The sequence below is a fragment of the Mirounga leonina genome, unplaced genomic scaffold, assembly GCF_011800145.1.
Source record: "Mirounga leonina isolate KUSES-001 unplaced genomic scaffold, KU_Mleo_1.0 Mir_151, whole genome shotgun sequence".
Lineage (NCBI taxonomy): Eukaryota > Metazoa > Chordata > Mammalia > Carnivora > Phocidae > Mirounga > Mirounga leonina.
Window position 1 is genome coordinate 84843855 of NW_023270377.1, and position 18221 is coordinate 84862075.

Consider the following 18221-nt stretch of genomic DNA (forward strand, 5'->3'; position numbering starts at 1 on the left):
TGCAGGCAGTGAAGACTCTGGGCGGTGAACTTTAGCCAAAAGGAAGCAGGAAATGGGAAGAGACTTAGCAGATAAATTCCTTCTCCTCCAACCCTCCTTCCCTCCCACACACTGCCTCATGCTTTCTCCAAACATGCTTCTTTCTAAGTCAAGTGCTGCAGCTGCCCAGTGATTCTCTGTGTCTCTTTGAGGTTCACTGGAGAGTAGCAGCCTGCTTCATGACACAGCCCCTCCACTATTCCCCCAACATTTCCTGCCTCGCTTCCTTTGTGACTCACTCTCTAAATCATGGATTCATGCCTTCCAATAAAAGGATGGGCACTGAATTCAGGCCTTGTTCTCTGGAGAATTAGGGCTGAGATCACTGATCCTTGTGGCAGAGATGAATAGTGCTACACCAAAATGTGTGTTGTCACAGGGAAGGAGCTCACCAGCCAGGGACTCCCTTTTTTCCCGGCCCTCTTTGCATCAACATGTGGCCACATTACGCACTGTCATCACTGGAATGGGAGCAAGAACGATGTGAGGCACTTATGGGCTTACAGCTTTAAAGAGCACGCAGACCTTCTCATGTTCTCTCTACCTTTTCCTCATTGGTCCCTAGGAGTTTGCAGAACCGACAGATGAGAGAAGCACCATCTAGCAGAAAACTGACCAGGGATACCTGTTTTGGACTTTGGTATGAGTAAGAAATGAGGTTCTGCAAAAATTTTGGATTGTATTTGGACAGCAGGAAGTGTTCCCCTACCTGAAGTCGTTATATTAAGGAAAATTAAGGCAAGGATTTTAAGTACACTGCCATTAAGCGGCAATCTGGACATCTGAATCCAATTGGCTTCCAGTGACTTTTCTCTTAGCTACTATACTCTATTGCTCCATGTAGTAATAACAACGATAATAATAAATACAATTAGTATTTATCATTGCGTGTGCCAGGCATGCTGTATCAGTTTTCTCAATAATCTCACAATAACTGTCTGAGGTAGGTACTCCTATTAACCTCACATTGCAGGTGAAATATCCAAGGATTATAGGAATAAATAAAATGTGAATCTGATGGGGCCCTGGGTGGCTCAGTCGTTAAGCGTCTGCCTTCGGCTCAGGTCATGATCTTGGGATTGAGCCCCGCATCGGGCTCCCTGCTCAGGGGGGAGTCTGCTTCTTCCTCTGCCCCTCTCCCTGCTCCTGCACTCTCTCCCCCACCCCTCTCTCAAATAAATAAATAAAAAGTCTTTAAAAAAATAAAATAAAATGTGAACCTGGGATTCTCAACCCAGGTGGTCTAACTTATTCCACCTGATATAGTATACTGCTTCCCAGAGCATTTCAACTCAGTAGTGAACTGTTAAGAAAGACCAAATACATAACATTCATTTAATCTCAAAATGCACTGTCGAGTATAAGTCTATTTTATCGTAGAGAAATGCAAACTCTAAATCAGATGCATTACATTGACCAAAATGATAAACCACAGAGAGTCAAACTTCATAATTAAAATAGTTTTCTGAGAGAGCCTAAGGTGAGGTTTATTGGACAGTAAACTATTATCCATTTATAAAGCATCCTATCAATTTCATAGATTTTTGTGGTTATTAAAAATTAGGTAAGATACAGAATTTATTGCAGTTAATGGCTAAATCTTGAGAGAATTATAACCAGAGAACATGGCTTCATTTATAGTAATATTGATCACTTGATTTCATTTTTTTTCCTTACAATGTTTATGCTAATAAAACACTAGAATTCAATTTCTTTTCTTTCTTTCTTTCTTTTCTTTCTTTCTTTCTTTCTTTCTTTCTTTCTTTCTTTCTTTCTTTCTCTCTTTCTTTCTTTCTTTTCATCCCTATCCATCATCCTCCAGATTTTGGAGTATCATTTTTCTCTAATTTTTAAAGGTCTGATGAGGCCATATGATAGTGTAGTCTGTGACTATACTAGAAACTGCCCCGATGTTAACAATCCTGACTTTGCCAGAGCACTATCATTAGGAGAATTAAAATATTAAGCAGAAATTTAAGATGCCTTCATTAGACTAAGTTTGGTAGATCTATTGTTTGCCCCTCCAATGCTTATGATCTTTTTCAGCAGGGATCCAAATAAGGGCTCAATACTCACTTTACAAAGATAAAATAATTCCATATTCATTTTGCACAGAAAACTCAATAATTCATGAATAGCTTTCTGATTGAAACTATTTTCATCTTTTTTGCTAAATCACATCATTTTACTCCCATAAATAAGTCCATTTTGTTATTAAAGCCATACTACAGTAAATGAGCATTAGATGTATTACATTATTTAATTAATGCTTGTGTTCATTATTTACATTGGAAGTTAACAATATTAAAAAAGTAAACAAATTATTTTAAAGAGGCCCTTTATATTACTCTTTTTTTGCTTTCAAGATTATGGCTGAATGAGTGGTTTGAAAAAGTTAATAGTTTATTAAATGCCTTGGAAAAGTTTTCTGTCATTAAGAGCAAAAATGCCAGTGTTTGCCTCTGAATAAAAATTATCAGTACAGTGTAAAGAGAAAAAAATCAAAGTAGCCCCCCCCCAGCCAAAAAAAGTTACACACGCAGTTAACATGTAGGCTCCGTACTGAACATACTGGTTTTAGAACCATAAAATTTTAGGGGAGAAATATTGCCTAAAATGTTTATAATGCTTTCGAATTTATGTCAGGCTAGGTTTATGTTAACTAGGATTTGTGAGCATTGCGGGATAAATATACCAGAAACAGCTGACTGATGAGAGTAAGTTCCACTTGGTCTGAATTTCAATGGATGTGGAGACAAGAGAAATTTCTTAAACCACAAATAAACTTTTACATTGTGTTTATTTTATTAGGTATGCCACCAAACATATATTCTGGAATCACATAAAAATAAGCTCCGCTTTGCTACTGGTGTTCACTGATGTGCTGATATGCCCACATTCTTGGGATAGGATATTTATAGTTCTCTCAGACAAACTGCCCCTCTTGCTTTCTTTGCACTAGGACTTCTTTAGAGAGAACCATACAGTGAATTGTCAAGGACATCTGAGAATATTAAAGTATTTTCTGAGTGAGATGACCTGTGATTCACTAAGTGCATTGGGCCATACTGATGACAATTTGGCAGTTTTGTCATTTTCCTTGTCAATAAGAGCACAGGTCTTATGGCTCTCCTCTGTTTCACCAGATTTTTATTTTTATTTTTTTAATTTTTATTGTTATGTTAATCACCATACATTACATCATTAGTTTTTGATGTAGTGTTCCATGACTCATTGTTTGCATGTAACACCCAGTGCTCCATTCAGTACCTGCCCTCTTCAATGCCCATCACCAGGCTAACCCATCCCCCCCACCCCCCTCCCCTCTAGAACCTTTAGTTTGTTTCTCAGAGTCCATAGTCTTTCGTGGTTCATCTCCCCCTCCAATTTCCTCCCCTTCATTTTTCCCTTCCTACTATCTTCTTTTTTTTATCACCAGATTTTTAGAACATGTCTCTCAAATCATTTAAAAAGTCCTTCTTCTTTGTGTTAAAAGTAGAAAAAATATATATATCTTAATTACTCAAACCTGTCTCTGAAAACTCTGAATTACCTTATTTATTTGTTTATTTATTTATTTATCAGAGACAGAAAGAGCAAGCAGGGGGAGTGGCAGGCAGAGGGAGAAGCAGGGAGCCCGATGTGGGACTCAACCTCAGGACCCTGGGATCATGTCCTGAGTCAAAAGCAGAGGCTTAACTGACTGAGCCACTCAAGCATCCCTGAATCTGCCTTAATTTAAAGATAGTTAGTATTGGTTGCAAAGGACTCCAGGGTGCTTACAGAATGAAATTATCTCTGTTCACAGTCCTCTTCAAGGTCTTTCCTAAACCAGTTCCACATGGACTTTCCAACCATAATGGAGTGCTTTCTGTTCCTCAACTTATCTTGAGGCAATCTTTCACTTGTAGGTGCATCCAGGCAATTCATAGAAGAAATGCAAAATAGTCTGGATGAAGGCACATCTACCCTAGGTCTTAAGGAACTTCCAAGAATCATTTTCAAGAACAATGATTAGCACATAGTGCATGGGGCAAAGCCAGATTTCAATTCATGTCTGTATAATAAATACAAGAATTAATTTCCTACATTTTATCATTGGTTACTCCCTTATTTCTACATAAAATGTCCCTTTCAACCCATTTCTGCCTCGAAATCCTATTCATCCTTCAAAAACATGTTCATCTGTCACTCCCTTGACAGATACATTTAGAATCTTTTCCAGTTGGAAGCAATCTCTCTTTTCTGAGTTACTATAAAACTAACTCATGCCTCTGTTCATGCCATTTTGGACCAACTATCAATGTCCACCTTTCTCACTACAATTACTTGATTTGTGGGCATACCTTCTATTTGTTTCTAGACCCTCATGGGAAAGATCTGAGTCTGATTCATTTTTGTATGTTTCACAAGACCTAGCATAGTGGCTTAAACATCAGGGATGCCCAGTGATTTTGCGCAATGAACAAATGGAGAAATATATTGGTTGAGCATCACTTGGAAAAAGAGTTGAGCATATATAGGTTGTGCATCACTTGGAAAAACAGTTTCCCTGGGAAAGGATTACCTGTAGCTAGATCTATGGTTCCCCATCATATTTTATATTATATATAAATCTCTTTAGTCATGTATTGTTATAATAAACCTACATATGATTCTGTCTCCTCTATCAGAAGATAAGCGCCTTAAGAGCAGGGATCATATAGTATTCATCTGATATCTCTAGGGTTTAAAAACACATTGTGTGATACCTGTTAGGAGTTGTTAATTCTTTGTAGAATAAATAAATGAATGAGTGCTCTAAATTACAAAGCTTCCCTCCCATAAGGCAATCTATCATTTTTTTTTAATCAAGAATGCATATTTGTCACATCCCATGGCTAGAGTCAGGTTCTAGTCCATATCAAGCAGAAGCTCTAAAATCACAAAGCACAGCAGGTACCGAGGAGGCAGATGGTATTTGAAGTGCTGGAGCTGATTGAAATACTTCACTGACACTAAAATAGACAAGTGTACCTGAGACATGCAAGGGGTGTGAGTCCATTCCTCAGATCAGAAACCAAACTGACAGCTTTTGTTTCTTTGGGACTTTTTTAAACAGATAAAGCAAATATAATGTAGATGCCTTTTGAGGCAAAACTTTTTTCTCTTGGACTAAATGAGATGAAGCCATGATCTCAGAAGAATCAACTTCCTCTCTTGCCTTTTTCCATGATAGGCCTTGTCCTTTGAAGACATGTAACACCTGGGTCATACTTCTGTTCAGTATGTATTTATTAACAAGAACAGCTATGATAGATTATTCTAGGGTGAAGGTAGCTGGAGAATACTGGCACGCCTTCTTAAAGATTTGCCCCTGGTAGCAAATTCCAGTCCTTGATACTCTTCTCAAGCTTTTTTTTTTTTTTTTTTTTATCTTATCTTCCAACCAAACAAAACAAAACAAAACAAAACAAAAAATGAAAAAACTCATTTCTCTTTTTAGCACACAGACCTTGCCCATTCTCAGTTTCATGTCATCGTTCATATTTTTTAATTCACTGGAATTCCCTGCCCACAAATTTCCACATATTGAAATTATAACCATCCTTCAAGGCCCAATTCAAATCTTTCACAGATGTGAGCTCTCCCTCCTTTAAATCTCAGAAAAACTCTTTTATGTTTCTTATTTCATCTCACCCTATTTTTTGGCAAAGATGTTATGAAGCAAAGACTATATCTTGATTATATCTCTATGCCTTATATGTAGCCCTAATGAGCAAGCTGTTCATTGTAGGATTTCAATACATATTCTTATGAAGTCTTTTCCTACCAAGGCTTATATAAATAGCACAAACTTGATTAACCAAATGCATATTTAAATGAAAGTGAGGTAGATTGTAAACGAGAAACTATGCTATTTAGACCAACTCTCCACTGAAAACAATGAAAAATGCTGGATAAAATATTTCTTTTTAAAATTGCCTTAAAAATATTGAAAGCCCGTAAGATAGTGGGGGCTGCTAGGGTAAATATTTTTGGAAAATGGGAATCTGAACCCAGAGAGGAAAGCTGAATATCAAATCAACATAACTGCTCTTTGCCTGAGGGCATCTGTTTATACTATACATTTGAACTTTGGTCAATTGACTTCACAGAATAATGGAAAAGGTGCTGCCTGAGGTCTTATGAAAGAATAAAGGAGAACAAATATTAAACTTGTTCTCTTTCTCTAACTTAAGGGATTATAAAGAAAACTGCCTTTGTAGATGAGCAATGTGAGAGAAGAAAAAAAAAAAGGAAGACTGAAGAATAATTCTGTCCCTGAGAAGTTGTATGCTCTCCTATTATGTATACACAATTTGAAAGTTTTAAACAGTTAACTTAGATTGAGCTAATCAATCACCAGGAGTGTCCCAGACACTTTGAGAAAAATGTAAAATATTCTGGAGTAGAACATGTTTATCCCAGGACTAAATGATTAGCACACAGTCAAAAATAACCAGACACACAAGGAAACAAAGCAACAGAGAAGTAGCAGAAACAGCCTGATGACTTCAGATGTTATGTCACAAGACACAGAATATAAAACAACTATGGGCTTCTAATTTTAATGAAATAAAAGGGAGTCTGGAAAATATCTGCAGAAGACAACTATCACAAATGACATAATAAATAAAAAACTTCTAGAAATGAAAATCACAATAATTGAAATAAAGATGTTTATCACAAAGGGAGATTGAATTAAAGAATGGAAGATAAACCAAGAGAAATGGTTTTGAATGCAGTTCAGAAAGACAAAAAAGATTTTAAAAAGAATGTAAAATGTGGAGAATAGACTAACAAGACAATGTAGGTTTAACCAGAGACTTAGAAAAAGATAAGAGAAAATTTAAAAGAAGCTTCATTTGAAAAGATAATAGCAAAATAATAAGATAATAATAAGATAATTTTCTAAAATATTTAAGTGACAGTTATAAACAATTTCAAGGCAACAGTCCAGGTAGGAAGAATAAAACTGGAATAACAAAGGTAATGATAAATATATTATGAGCAGCCAGATAACAGCAGTTAAACTAAGGTAACTTCTTGATCACAACAATAGGTGACAGAAAATAGTGGAATAACATTTTTGATGTGCTGAAAGAAAGCAACTGCCAACTCAAAATTCTATATCCAAAGAGAATATATATATATTTCCAGAATGAGGGAGAAATAGAGACATTTGAAACAAGCAGACACTGAGATATGTTGTTACCGTAAGACCTTTACTACAGGAATTTCTCAGAATATACTTCCAACAAAAGAAAAAGACCTTCCTAGAAAAAGACCTTCTTTGCCATTTACTTCTTCCTAGGAAGAAGTAAATGGCAAAGAACATGGCAAATATTAAACCAACACTGACTCTATAAAAAAAAAAAAAAAAAAAAAAAAAGAATACTGTCTGGTGGTGTTAAAAGGAAAAGAAAGAATTAAAATATCAAACAACAATAGCATCTATGCTGAGAAGAGGATACATGGATTAAAAATACTCTAAGGTGGGGCGCCTGGGTGGCTCAGTCATTAAGCGCCTGCCTTCAGCTCAGGTCATGATCCCGGGGTCCTAGGATCGAGCCCCGCATCGGGCTCCCTGCTCAGCGGGGAGCCTGCTTCTCCCTCTCCCACTCCCCCTGCTTGTGTTCCCTCTCTTGCTGTGTCTCTCTCTGTCAAATAAATAAAATCTTAAAAATATATATATATATATTCTAAGGTAATATTTTGGAAGAGGGTAAAGGATTTGATTCGATTTAGGCTTTGATAAGTATCAATGCTGTAATCTTAAACAAGGCACTAACAAAATTGAAACAAAAGGCATCACTTAAACCAGTGCAAAAAAAATATGGAAGAAAAAAATGAAAAGAAAAAGCATGACATATTTAGAGAAAAAGGCAAGAAACAAAAGAAGCATACACTGTGTTTCCATTTATATAAATTCAAAACCAGACAAAGAAAACTACATTTCTTAAGGGCTATAGATACAGGTGGGAAAATCATGAAAGGTTATAAAATACGGACTAAAATGCATTGAATTCTGGGGCAAGGGAAGAAGCTGGATGACATAGGGACAAATGGCAGAGGGTGAGGCTTCTAGAGGGCTGACAGAGTCTTGACTTGGGCAGTGGTTATGTAGGAGTTTGATTAATAACTTTTAAAATATACATATCTATTATACATTTTACTAAAAATGGTTTCTGCACTATTTTCCAATGACAATATTTTCAACATTTAAAGTAAGTTACAAATCAGAATATGTAAAAAATGATGAGAATATGAGCATCATCCTTTCCTTCATAATCCAGGAAATCCAGTAGTGACACCATTGGTTTTCAAATGCTCCTTTATGCAGGAGGGCTGGCCAGTCTTGACCAAACTTTCTCTGTTCCAAGGTGAAGTGAACAAAACAGAGACAATGTATATAGACATAGAAGGGGGATAGTTTCCCATTTTGGTAAAGACTACTGCATTGCATTCTGAGGTTTTATCCTATCTAGATGTGGGATTGGGATATTTTATGATGCCCTTTCTGTTAGAAAGTGACAGTGGTAGTAAGTGGTAGGTTACTCTGGAATGTCCTCACTAAAAACAAACAAAACAGAATGAGTCAGTCCTCTTTTTCCTTGAATAGGAGGTCACTGAGGACCCAAAGCCTATGAATCTCTAATTTACACACACCGGTGAAATGATTCTGTGTCTAGTTCCAGGAGGGGGCTGCTTTTGGTAGAAATCTGACTTGGCTGAAAATTGAAAGAATTTCAGTGAGAACGAAAGATAGTCAAACGTGGAATGTGGGATCAGGCACATCTTGTGACTTGCCATATTAAATGTGAAAGTCACAGGGTAAGGGCCAGTGGAGGAAGATGAGGGCCCCAGGAAAATGTATATGGTCATGCAAGAGATACCATCTAGAGCCCCAGATGGAGCAAGGGCTTTACTTTCAGAATTATTCATTGCTTAGACCCAACATTTATGCTGCCTATGCATACACAGTTCTCTTTTTGGAGACCAGATATGCTGGTGTTCCTTGAATCAATGTATTTTCTCTTCTACACCTGTCTGCATCAGTTCAAGTACAAAACCAATATGCTGTAAAAATACGTTATAATTCTATTATACCCTGTATTACATGCTATAGAATAGATTTATATATTTTGATATAGTATATTAGACTATCATAATTAACTTATTGCTACTATTTATTTTTTCTTTTATTAACTAATTTCATTCTCGATTGATTCTCTTGACAGATATCAGTATCCCCATTTTACAGATGAGGATTCTGAAGCTCAAAGTAGTTGAATAACTGTCAGCTCCTAAACAGCAAAACTGGAATGAAGTCCCCTGTGGTTGAACTTCAAAGCCCTGCTCCTAGCTACTTTGCTGCTTTGTCTTACCACCGCATTAACATTCAAAGATCATTCCTATAAAGATTAAAATGCCATTTACTCTTTAAACCACATTCTGTACTACTCAGTCAGTTTCTACTGACCCCTTGGAGGAAAGGACAGACTTTTTCCCAGAAGCACAATGAACAATACCAGGACATGTGTAAGGGGGTGCAAGGGAAATTCAGAAACTTGAGCATAAATCTCTTTCAAAATAAAACCACAGCATCTTTAATCAAGGCCTGGCAATCATCGTATCATTTCTCTGAGACTGGAATTGGTAAATGTGGGCTATCCCACTAGGCCTTTAATACTTGGTTAGAAATGTATCCAAGAAGTTGACTAGCACGACAATTCATGCAATACAAACATGAATCTGTAATTCTCTTCCCCATTACCACAAAACACAGTTAGTTCCTGCCCTGAATTCACTTTGAAGATGAGTGCCTGGGAGAAACCATAAGAGCATTGAAAATGGGGCCAGAAGTAATAAATGGGGACTGCCAAAAAACATTAACGAATTTCTTCTAGAAGCAAAATCTATTGTCAATTTACAACTCTGAAGCTTGAACTGGAGGCAGGCAATTAGTGAGCTGCCTTGAAAGGTTTGCCTACAATCTAAAAAAGAGTTTTCTTTCACCTGTATAAAATTAGGCAGCTGATAATTATGTCTCCGGGTCCTGGGATGAGGAGATTAAAATAATAAAATAAAAATAAAGCGAATGCTTTAATTTGGAATCTAATCTCTCCCATTCTCCCAGAACATTCACACAAACGCTGCTCCAGTGGAATTCTTCTCACCCAGCAGGAGGAAGATCATCTTCTCAGCAGCCAAACTTGCCAGGCAAGCGACTTTTCCTCCCTTTCCTGACTCCCTTTTAGAACTCATTCAGAGGGAAGACAAAGGACCCGTGAGTGGATGGGAGTTGTTTTGTGCTTAGCCCTTAGGAGTACTTTATTTTTCTTAAAAAGATTATCTCAATCTTACTGTAGCCCCCAAATAAAAACAAAACAAAGGCTAGAACAAATTTCTGAGGCAGTTTAAATTAAAAATACAAAGGATTGAGATGTATTTTTAATTTATTTATAATTAGTTTACAGATTGGACCGCAGCGAGACTCCAAAATCAGCAAGCCACTTGGGGATAAAGACTATTGCAATTATCAGGAACAAGCCAAATGCTACCTTTTGTTCTTCTATTTAAAAACAAACAAACAAACATCTCCTAGCAAATGATTTTCTATTTCCTATTTAAAGAGGATTACATAACAAACACGACTAGTGGCTGGAAAGCAAAGAACTTTCCACCGTTTTATTACCTGCCAAATACAAATTAGTTCATTGTGGTTAACTCCTGCCAGGAGAGCCCTTTCCCTGCCACCCATCAGGACGATGGGGTATGGCAGGTTGGTTCCTGCCCGGCGTCCTTCCTAATCAGGAGGCTGTCAGACATGCTGCCTGTCCACTGTCTCCTTCATGGTGTGGCAGCTCTGGAGCTCAGGCAGCAAGGTTTTGAGCTCAAATTGCCCCAGTAACTACCTCAGAATTGCTCCTACTTACTGTCACTGTCAAATCTCTGTGGGCATATGCGAGGCCCTCCTCCAAGTACAACAGAGAAACCTTACAAATTTCACTTTATGTAATAACTACAGGATACAGAAATTGTATTAGCTCCATTAGACAGAGTCAGAAATATTCAGAAAGGTTAGCTGGATATAGTGAATATTGCAGTTAGACTAAGATAAAAAAATCACTTTGTTAACTTAGAGTGTTTCCTCATTGGTAACACCCTATATTGAGGTGCCATTTATAAACAGTTTATTATTATTTATTAATGTATGAAGCACTTTATACCATGCTAGAAAACAACTTAAATTCATGTATTAAAGATGCACATACATGGTTTAATAGGATTTACGTCTTATAATATTCTTTAAAACAGCTTCCCATAGTCTCATCCGTTAAGCATTTATTACTAATGCATTTTATAACATACTTTATAATACATTATTTGAGCAAGTATCTGCATTTAGTGATCATTTCATAAATAAGAATAAAGCATTTATAAATGGCACCTTAATTTAAAGTGTTACCTTCACATTACTAGATAGCTGCTCACCATTCATCTCATTTTGTGATTATTCTCCAAATGCACCACTTAATAAAACAGACACTAAGTTCTATTTTCCCTTCATCTGATTAAAAGTTTATTGAGTCATTTCCTCCATCTGCTTTCAGTCGTTGGTAGCTTGGAGGCTTTAGTGTGATTTCTGATGAAACCAAACTTTTAATTCAATAATATTTCTGTGAGGATGATAATAGTAGAAGCAGAACTACCTACCATGCTAGACAGAGCCTGCTGCTTAGATTCTTTGTAAAATTCAAGTTTTCGACTGGAAAGAACAATCCAGGAAGTAGACCAGTTTTTCCTTAGGAAAAGAAAAAAGAAAAAAAAAAAAGCATTATCACTTGAAGAAATCATTCATAGATATTGTACCAGCAACATTTGGCATGAGTAGAGACTGTATTTTTAACTAGTCTTCATAAAAGTCTTTTCTTTATTAAAATCTATAGGTGGTATGGAATTTGGGTAATAATTAAGACATTCTGTAATTTTAAAAAATCATGGCATTTATAATAAACATTTCTCATTTGGAGATCCTCACAAAATCTTTTCCAAGTACTAAAACTCCAATTTTTGTGTATCCATGTCCCCTACTTCAGAGGCTGTTTCCACGGCAAGCCAAAAATAGCAGAGTAAAAACAGAAATCAGAACCCCTCCCTTCATTGTTACTTCTCTTCATTGTTTCAGTATATTTCAGAATCTGAAAAACTAACCAGCTAATGTGTCATTGCCTAATTAAAAAAAAAATTCTTTTTTTAGAGAGAGAGAGGAGGGAGAGGGAGAGAGAATCTTAAGCAGGCTCCATGCCCAGTGAGGAGCCCTACATGGGGCTCAATCTCGCGACCCTGAGATCATGACCTGAGCCAAAATCAACAGTTGGCACTTAACCAACTGAGCCACCTAGGCAGCCCCAAAATATTTTTTTAATGTTGAATCTCACTATAAATCAAAGAAATGCAAATGAATACAGTGAAATGATTTTTCCCTCTTTGCCAATCAAATTGGCAGGAATTAGAAGGACTAATACCAAGGGTTACTGAAAGGGTGGAGAAATGGATTCTCCCATAGAATTTTGGTGGGAGAGTACACGGGTACATCTCCCTGGAGTGAATTTGGCAATATGCTTTTTTAAAAGAATCTTTTAAAACATGTTTGTTTTTTGACTAAACAAGTTTGCTCCTATGAATTTAAGTTTATCCTAAAGTAGTCATCTCATAAGTTAAGTCTGGGGGCACAAGAATGAAGTACACCATTATTTCTTAATTGTGCACCTATTAAAATAGATCTTATGAATGGATAAAGAAGATGTGGTATATATATACAATGGAATATTATGCAGCCATCAAAAGGAATGAGATCTTGCCATTTGCAATGACGTGGATGGAACTGGAGGGTGTTATGCTGAGCGAAATAAGTCAATCAGAGAAAGACATGTATCATATGATCTCACTGATATGAGGAATTCTTAATCGCAGGAAACAAACTGAGGGTTGCTGGAGTGGGGGGTGGGATGGGAGGGATGGGGGGACTGGGTGATAGACAATGGGGAGTGTATGTGCTCTGGTAAGCGCTGTGAATTGTGCAAGACTGTTGAATCTCAGATCTGTACCTCTGAAACAAATAATGCAATATATGTTAAGAAAAAAAAAAAAGAAGAAGAAGAAGAAGGTAGCGGGAGGGGAACAATGAAGTGGGGGAAATCGGAGGGGTAGACGAACCATGAGAGATGATGGACTCTGAAAAACAAACAGGGTTCTAGAGGGGAGGGGGGTGGGAGGATGGGTTAGCCTGGTGGTGGGTATTTAGGAGGGCACATTCTGCATGGAGCACTGGGTGTTGTGCACAAACAATGAATCATGGAACACTTCATCTAAAACTAATGTTGTAATGTAAGGGGATTAACATAAGAATAAAAAAAAATTAAAAAAAAAAAAAATAGATCTTAAAAGATTAGTTGTATAAATTGCATGTAAAAGGTTCCTATAATGAAATAATAAACCCTATGCTATAAAAGAATACTGATAGGGGAAGACTTTAATAAAGACCATAATACAACATGTAGTTTATTTAGTTCATTTGCCTAAGACTGTACCCCCCCCCACTCCGAGCCCCTTCTGATGATTAATTCTCATTCATCGGAAGTTCAAATATCACGTCCTAAAATGCCATCCATGACTTCCTTGCACAGCACTTACGATAAATGAAAAAATAATTTTTGTATATTTCACCTCTATCTCTCCCCATCCTAAAAAAATCCTCGAAATGATAAAGAGCATTTTCTGCTTCCAAAAGTATTCCCAATTGCCTAGCACAGAGGAAGCACTACATACATATTAACTGAGTCAATGACTGAACTTTAGGCATGGGGAAAAAGAGCTGGGTATAACAAGAGCTAAATCAGGTGATAAAATCACAACTTTTGATTTTCCTTTCTATTTCCTGGTGTTTATCAAATTTCCAGCATTGAACATGTATTACTTCAGCAGTTGTATGTGTATATTTGTGTTCTGAGATGCCCGCTTGTAGATGGTAAAACACTAAGGAGATTAACATACTTAAGTTTCTATCCATTATATCATACTGCTGCAGTTGGTTTTGGTTTAACACTCACTTCAAAACAACTGAATTCATCTTATAAAAGTGGTAGAAAAAAAAGTTTACAGAAAGACTTTATTCAGGTCAATAAAAACCTACACAAAAATATGTTTACAATGACCATTGAGGATCTCTGTGTAGTTATTTCCACTTGCTTCTTAGAATTTAGGGGTTTGAGTGAAGGGACAGTTTTGATTCAGTAAAGTTAATATTTACAACAAGATTAGATTGCTCTTACATGCCTAAAGCTTTCTTAACCATGCACTATTGTGCTAAAAAAAAACCCAACATGATCAACAGAAACAAAACAAACAATATGTATATTCCAACATGCAAATATGAACATTATGTTCTTGGACCCAGTTGTCTTCAAATGAAGAGTCCCTTTTTCTGTCAAACAATGAAAAAGGTAGAAAAACAGCAACAACACAGAAAGCCACATAGACCTTTCCCCTCTTTCCCCCTAGAGCCCACTTCTCCTTTTAGGCAAAGGAGGTCGGGGTAGCCATAACCTTGTCTCTATGCAGGTCATAATATTAGCTGACCCCAGATAGAGAAAAGAAAAACATTGGAAGGACTGCTGGTCTACACTGGGCATCATTTATCTCTACCCCTTATTTTGACAGTGTGTGATCAGGGAATATGGAACACCCTCGGACTGATGGAACACATGTTTAACCTGCCTGTTATATTTCCCACTATATTTTTCATCTCCTGGCAGGGAGATACTATACCTTATTTGCTTCCAGTCTATAGCAAGCCCTGGATAAATGGTTCTGATTTGAATCTGTTTCAGATGTTGATCATTTACAGAATGTGTTGGCATTACTCTTCCCTTCCCTAAACTTGGAACTGGAACTGGTTAGAAATGAAGTTGCATGAAATTCAATTATCTCATGGTTCTTTGTTAGAACTTTGAACTGCTATGAAATGTTCCTTCATAGGTGAGTGTGATGAACAAGTCAAAGAGGGTAAGAACTGCAGGTCTTGGAACCTTAGTAATATGAATTGCTCTGACACTTTACATGTAGTGCTATTTCATTTTGAATTTATAAATTACAACGTCTCTATGGTGTTAGAATAAAAGTGAAGATTTTTCCAATTTGCTTAAAATAATTTTATTTCAAGAGGAAGAAGAAATACTGTCAACTTTTTAGATGCCCTAATTTCATTTCCGTTTTTTTCCATTCTCTTTAAAAATAAAAGTTAACATAAATTATTTTGAGTACCTACTAAAGTTTGATTGCCTAGTAGAAGTTTAGCTCCACAAAAAAGATAATGAAGATACTAATATGTCCATTTACTAATACAGAAAATGAGGTTCACAGAGTTTAGGTAATTTACTTAAGGCCAGTTAGATTTAGAGTCTGACTCTGAAGCCTATAATCTGGTCACTAATTTATGCTGTCCTTTTTTTAAGGATTAAGCATTACTATCTTGGCTCAGGAGATTGTCAATGTCAGATTTCACTATGGTTTGGGTTGAAATGCTCACATTATAAAAGCCAATGTACATAGCCCATGACAAAGTAGAAGCCATGTAGGCTTCCTTATAAACTATTTTACCTGATGCTAATTGAAAGGACAGAACAAAGGCCCACCACTTCCAAACTCTCCACTTCCCTTAGAAGTTGCACTGATTTAAAGGAGTCATGCAAACGACCATTCAACTCCTCAGAAGAAGCTGGAAGTAGGGGGTGTGCTCCTAATGATGGTACCTCTTGTCTCTTTCCGGCTAGGGAATTCTGGTCTGTGATGAGCAGACTCACCTGCAGTCAGTGAAGATCATACAACCAGGAATCAAGGAGTCAAAAGCCTGTAGTCTAAGAGTGGCTGAGAATTCACTAATGGCAACAACTTTTAACCTATGACTTAAGTCAGAACCTGCCTCTGTGAATGAGGTGCTCTGGGCCTTTGACCATTCTCGTTACAGTATCTGTCTGGTTCATTCCCCGTCTGATGGGTTTGGCTTGTGCGTCCTGTCGTTGTCAGGACACCACTGGAAGAGCTCCCTCACCTCGTTACTGTAACACAGGAGCTGCTTGGATGACGCTGTCAGCTCTGGAGAGAGTTGTGAAAAGGGTCAGTTGGCAAAGTTTGGGGCCCTGACTTGAACCTTTAAGGCTTTCTCTCTGCAACCGAATCCTTATAGGTGGCTATTGTCCAGTATATTGAGAGACAGCTCAGGAAGCAAGTTACTCCTGCAAACTTTAAGGGCTTAGCCGTAACAGGGAAGTCTCATGGTTTCTGATGAGACTTTTAAAATAGACCTTTCAAGGATGAAGCAGTTTTCAGAATGGAGAGAAAGTCCTTCTACTCCCCTATTTCTTCTCCAAAGAAATAGACATCATCCCTAACCTCTTGGAGCTTTTTCACTTCTGAGAAAAGTATCTGACATTTAGTAGGTGCTCATTAAAGGTTTTTGAGCAAAAGAATATATGGACTCTCAAATTTCAGAAGGGTCACACCGCTAGATTTTTCCTGCTCTGTGGTTACTGTTATTCACTAACAAGCACTACAAAAGCACGAATCTCCTGTATTTCTCTTCTCTGTTCCTTAGTTCCCTCGTGTTTTGATATGTCATTCCTAGTACTAAACAAAAACAAAAACAAAAACTATTCCTTCTGGTTTAGTATATTTTCTTCTAATTTATAATTCTACTGACAATACCTGAGCTTTCTCCTGAGGTCTTTCTGACCTCTCAGACGTGTGTCAGTAAGATGAGCTCTTATGCATGCATTTGTCCCCACTCTGTGCTAGGGATTCCACTTGGTATTTTGGACGTGTCAAGTAATTAAAACGCAAAGCCGGTCACCAGTGTCTATTGAGCACCCACACAACACTCACAAGTCCAGGACTGAATATATAAAGGCAAATAAGAGAGACCTCAAGGAGTTTTCCTTTAATTCAGGGGGACACACTCAATGAACATGGAAACACATGGCGCTGGGAGGTGGGTGATACCTCATATTACAGATGAGCAAACCGAAGCTCTGTGAGTCTACATCCTACCCAAGGGCATAGAACTCATAAATATGGGAGTCAAGCCAAGTCTCCTGGACCCTGAAGACCACATTCACTCCGCTGTATCAGTTATCTCCAGAGCAGTTGGCATGCAGCTCTCCCTGAGTCATTTTGAGCATGTCTATGCAGAGCCTCAGTGTAGGCTCTGAGAAAGGAAGATAAAGAACTTTTGTCAAACAAGCACTTAAATGTCTTTCTCCTTGGAGCCAGGCCACTTCTTAGCCTGACTTGGGATGTTGCAGGCCCTTTCTTCCCTACCTACCTTCCCATGATGGCTAGCAGGTAAATTTATCCATTGGTGGGGGCCAATTAATGCCTCAGCAACTCATCATCTAAACTGTACGGACATTTTTTTCTATTTTTCCACACAGAGGAAAAAACACCAACTATTGGCTAGATTTAGGGCTAAGGAAGACACAGAGGTCGGGAAATATTCAACCTCAGTAAGTCAGAGGTGTTAGGAATAGGTGGACAGTCTCCCCACAAATTTAGGATAACAGTCAGGTGAGGTATTGATATTGATACTAGTAATTCAATGCAGGAAACAGATTGCTGCTCAAGAAATGCAAGTATATTTTATTTTTCTTTTGACAAAAACAAACAAACAAAAAAATCACCCTGAAGGTGGGAAAAGGTGCTTACTACAGTTAGGAGGGGGAAGAATTAAATTTGAATGACAACTATTTACATGTATGCAATTGGTGGGACATTTTATCCAAGTGAGACACTTCACAAAACTTTCCTAAAACAAATCCCTGGTTGTAGAGGTGGGAGGGGGGAAATCCCCCCCAAACCCAAAAAACAACGCCGCCATCAGTCTGGCAGAAAACTCTTTGCATTCTACAAAATGGACACCGGGTGGCAGCACATAATAACAGCAACTTTGTAACTGCTTCTCTGAAGACAGCTTGATGGAAAATAGTTCTTAAAATATTCATTACCATTATAAGAATTTGTTAGCTTGAGCTCAGGTTTCACACATTCATTTGTTTTATATCCTACACCCACCTTTACCACCATTACCTATGGCTCCTTTA

The 18221-nt window shown here is 37.4% G+C and overlaps 1 protein-coding gene across 3 annotated transcripts in view; it reads right to left on the reverse strand.

Annotated features, from left to right (window-relative positions):
- The window catches only part of ARHGAP15 (Rho GTPase activating protein 15), a 600902-nt gene that overhangs the window by 487061 nt on the left and 95620 nt on the right, over positions 1-18221 (reverse strand). For all 3 annotated transcript variants that reach the window (XM_035008115.1, XM_035008116.1, XM_035008117.1), the window contains one exon: positions 11782-11869. In XM_035008115.1, coding sequence (XP_034864006.1) covers positions 11782-11869 — 88 coding nt within the window. The remainder of the gene's footprint in view (positions 1-11781; positions 11870-18221) is intronic.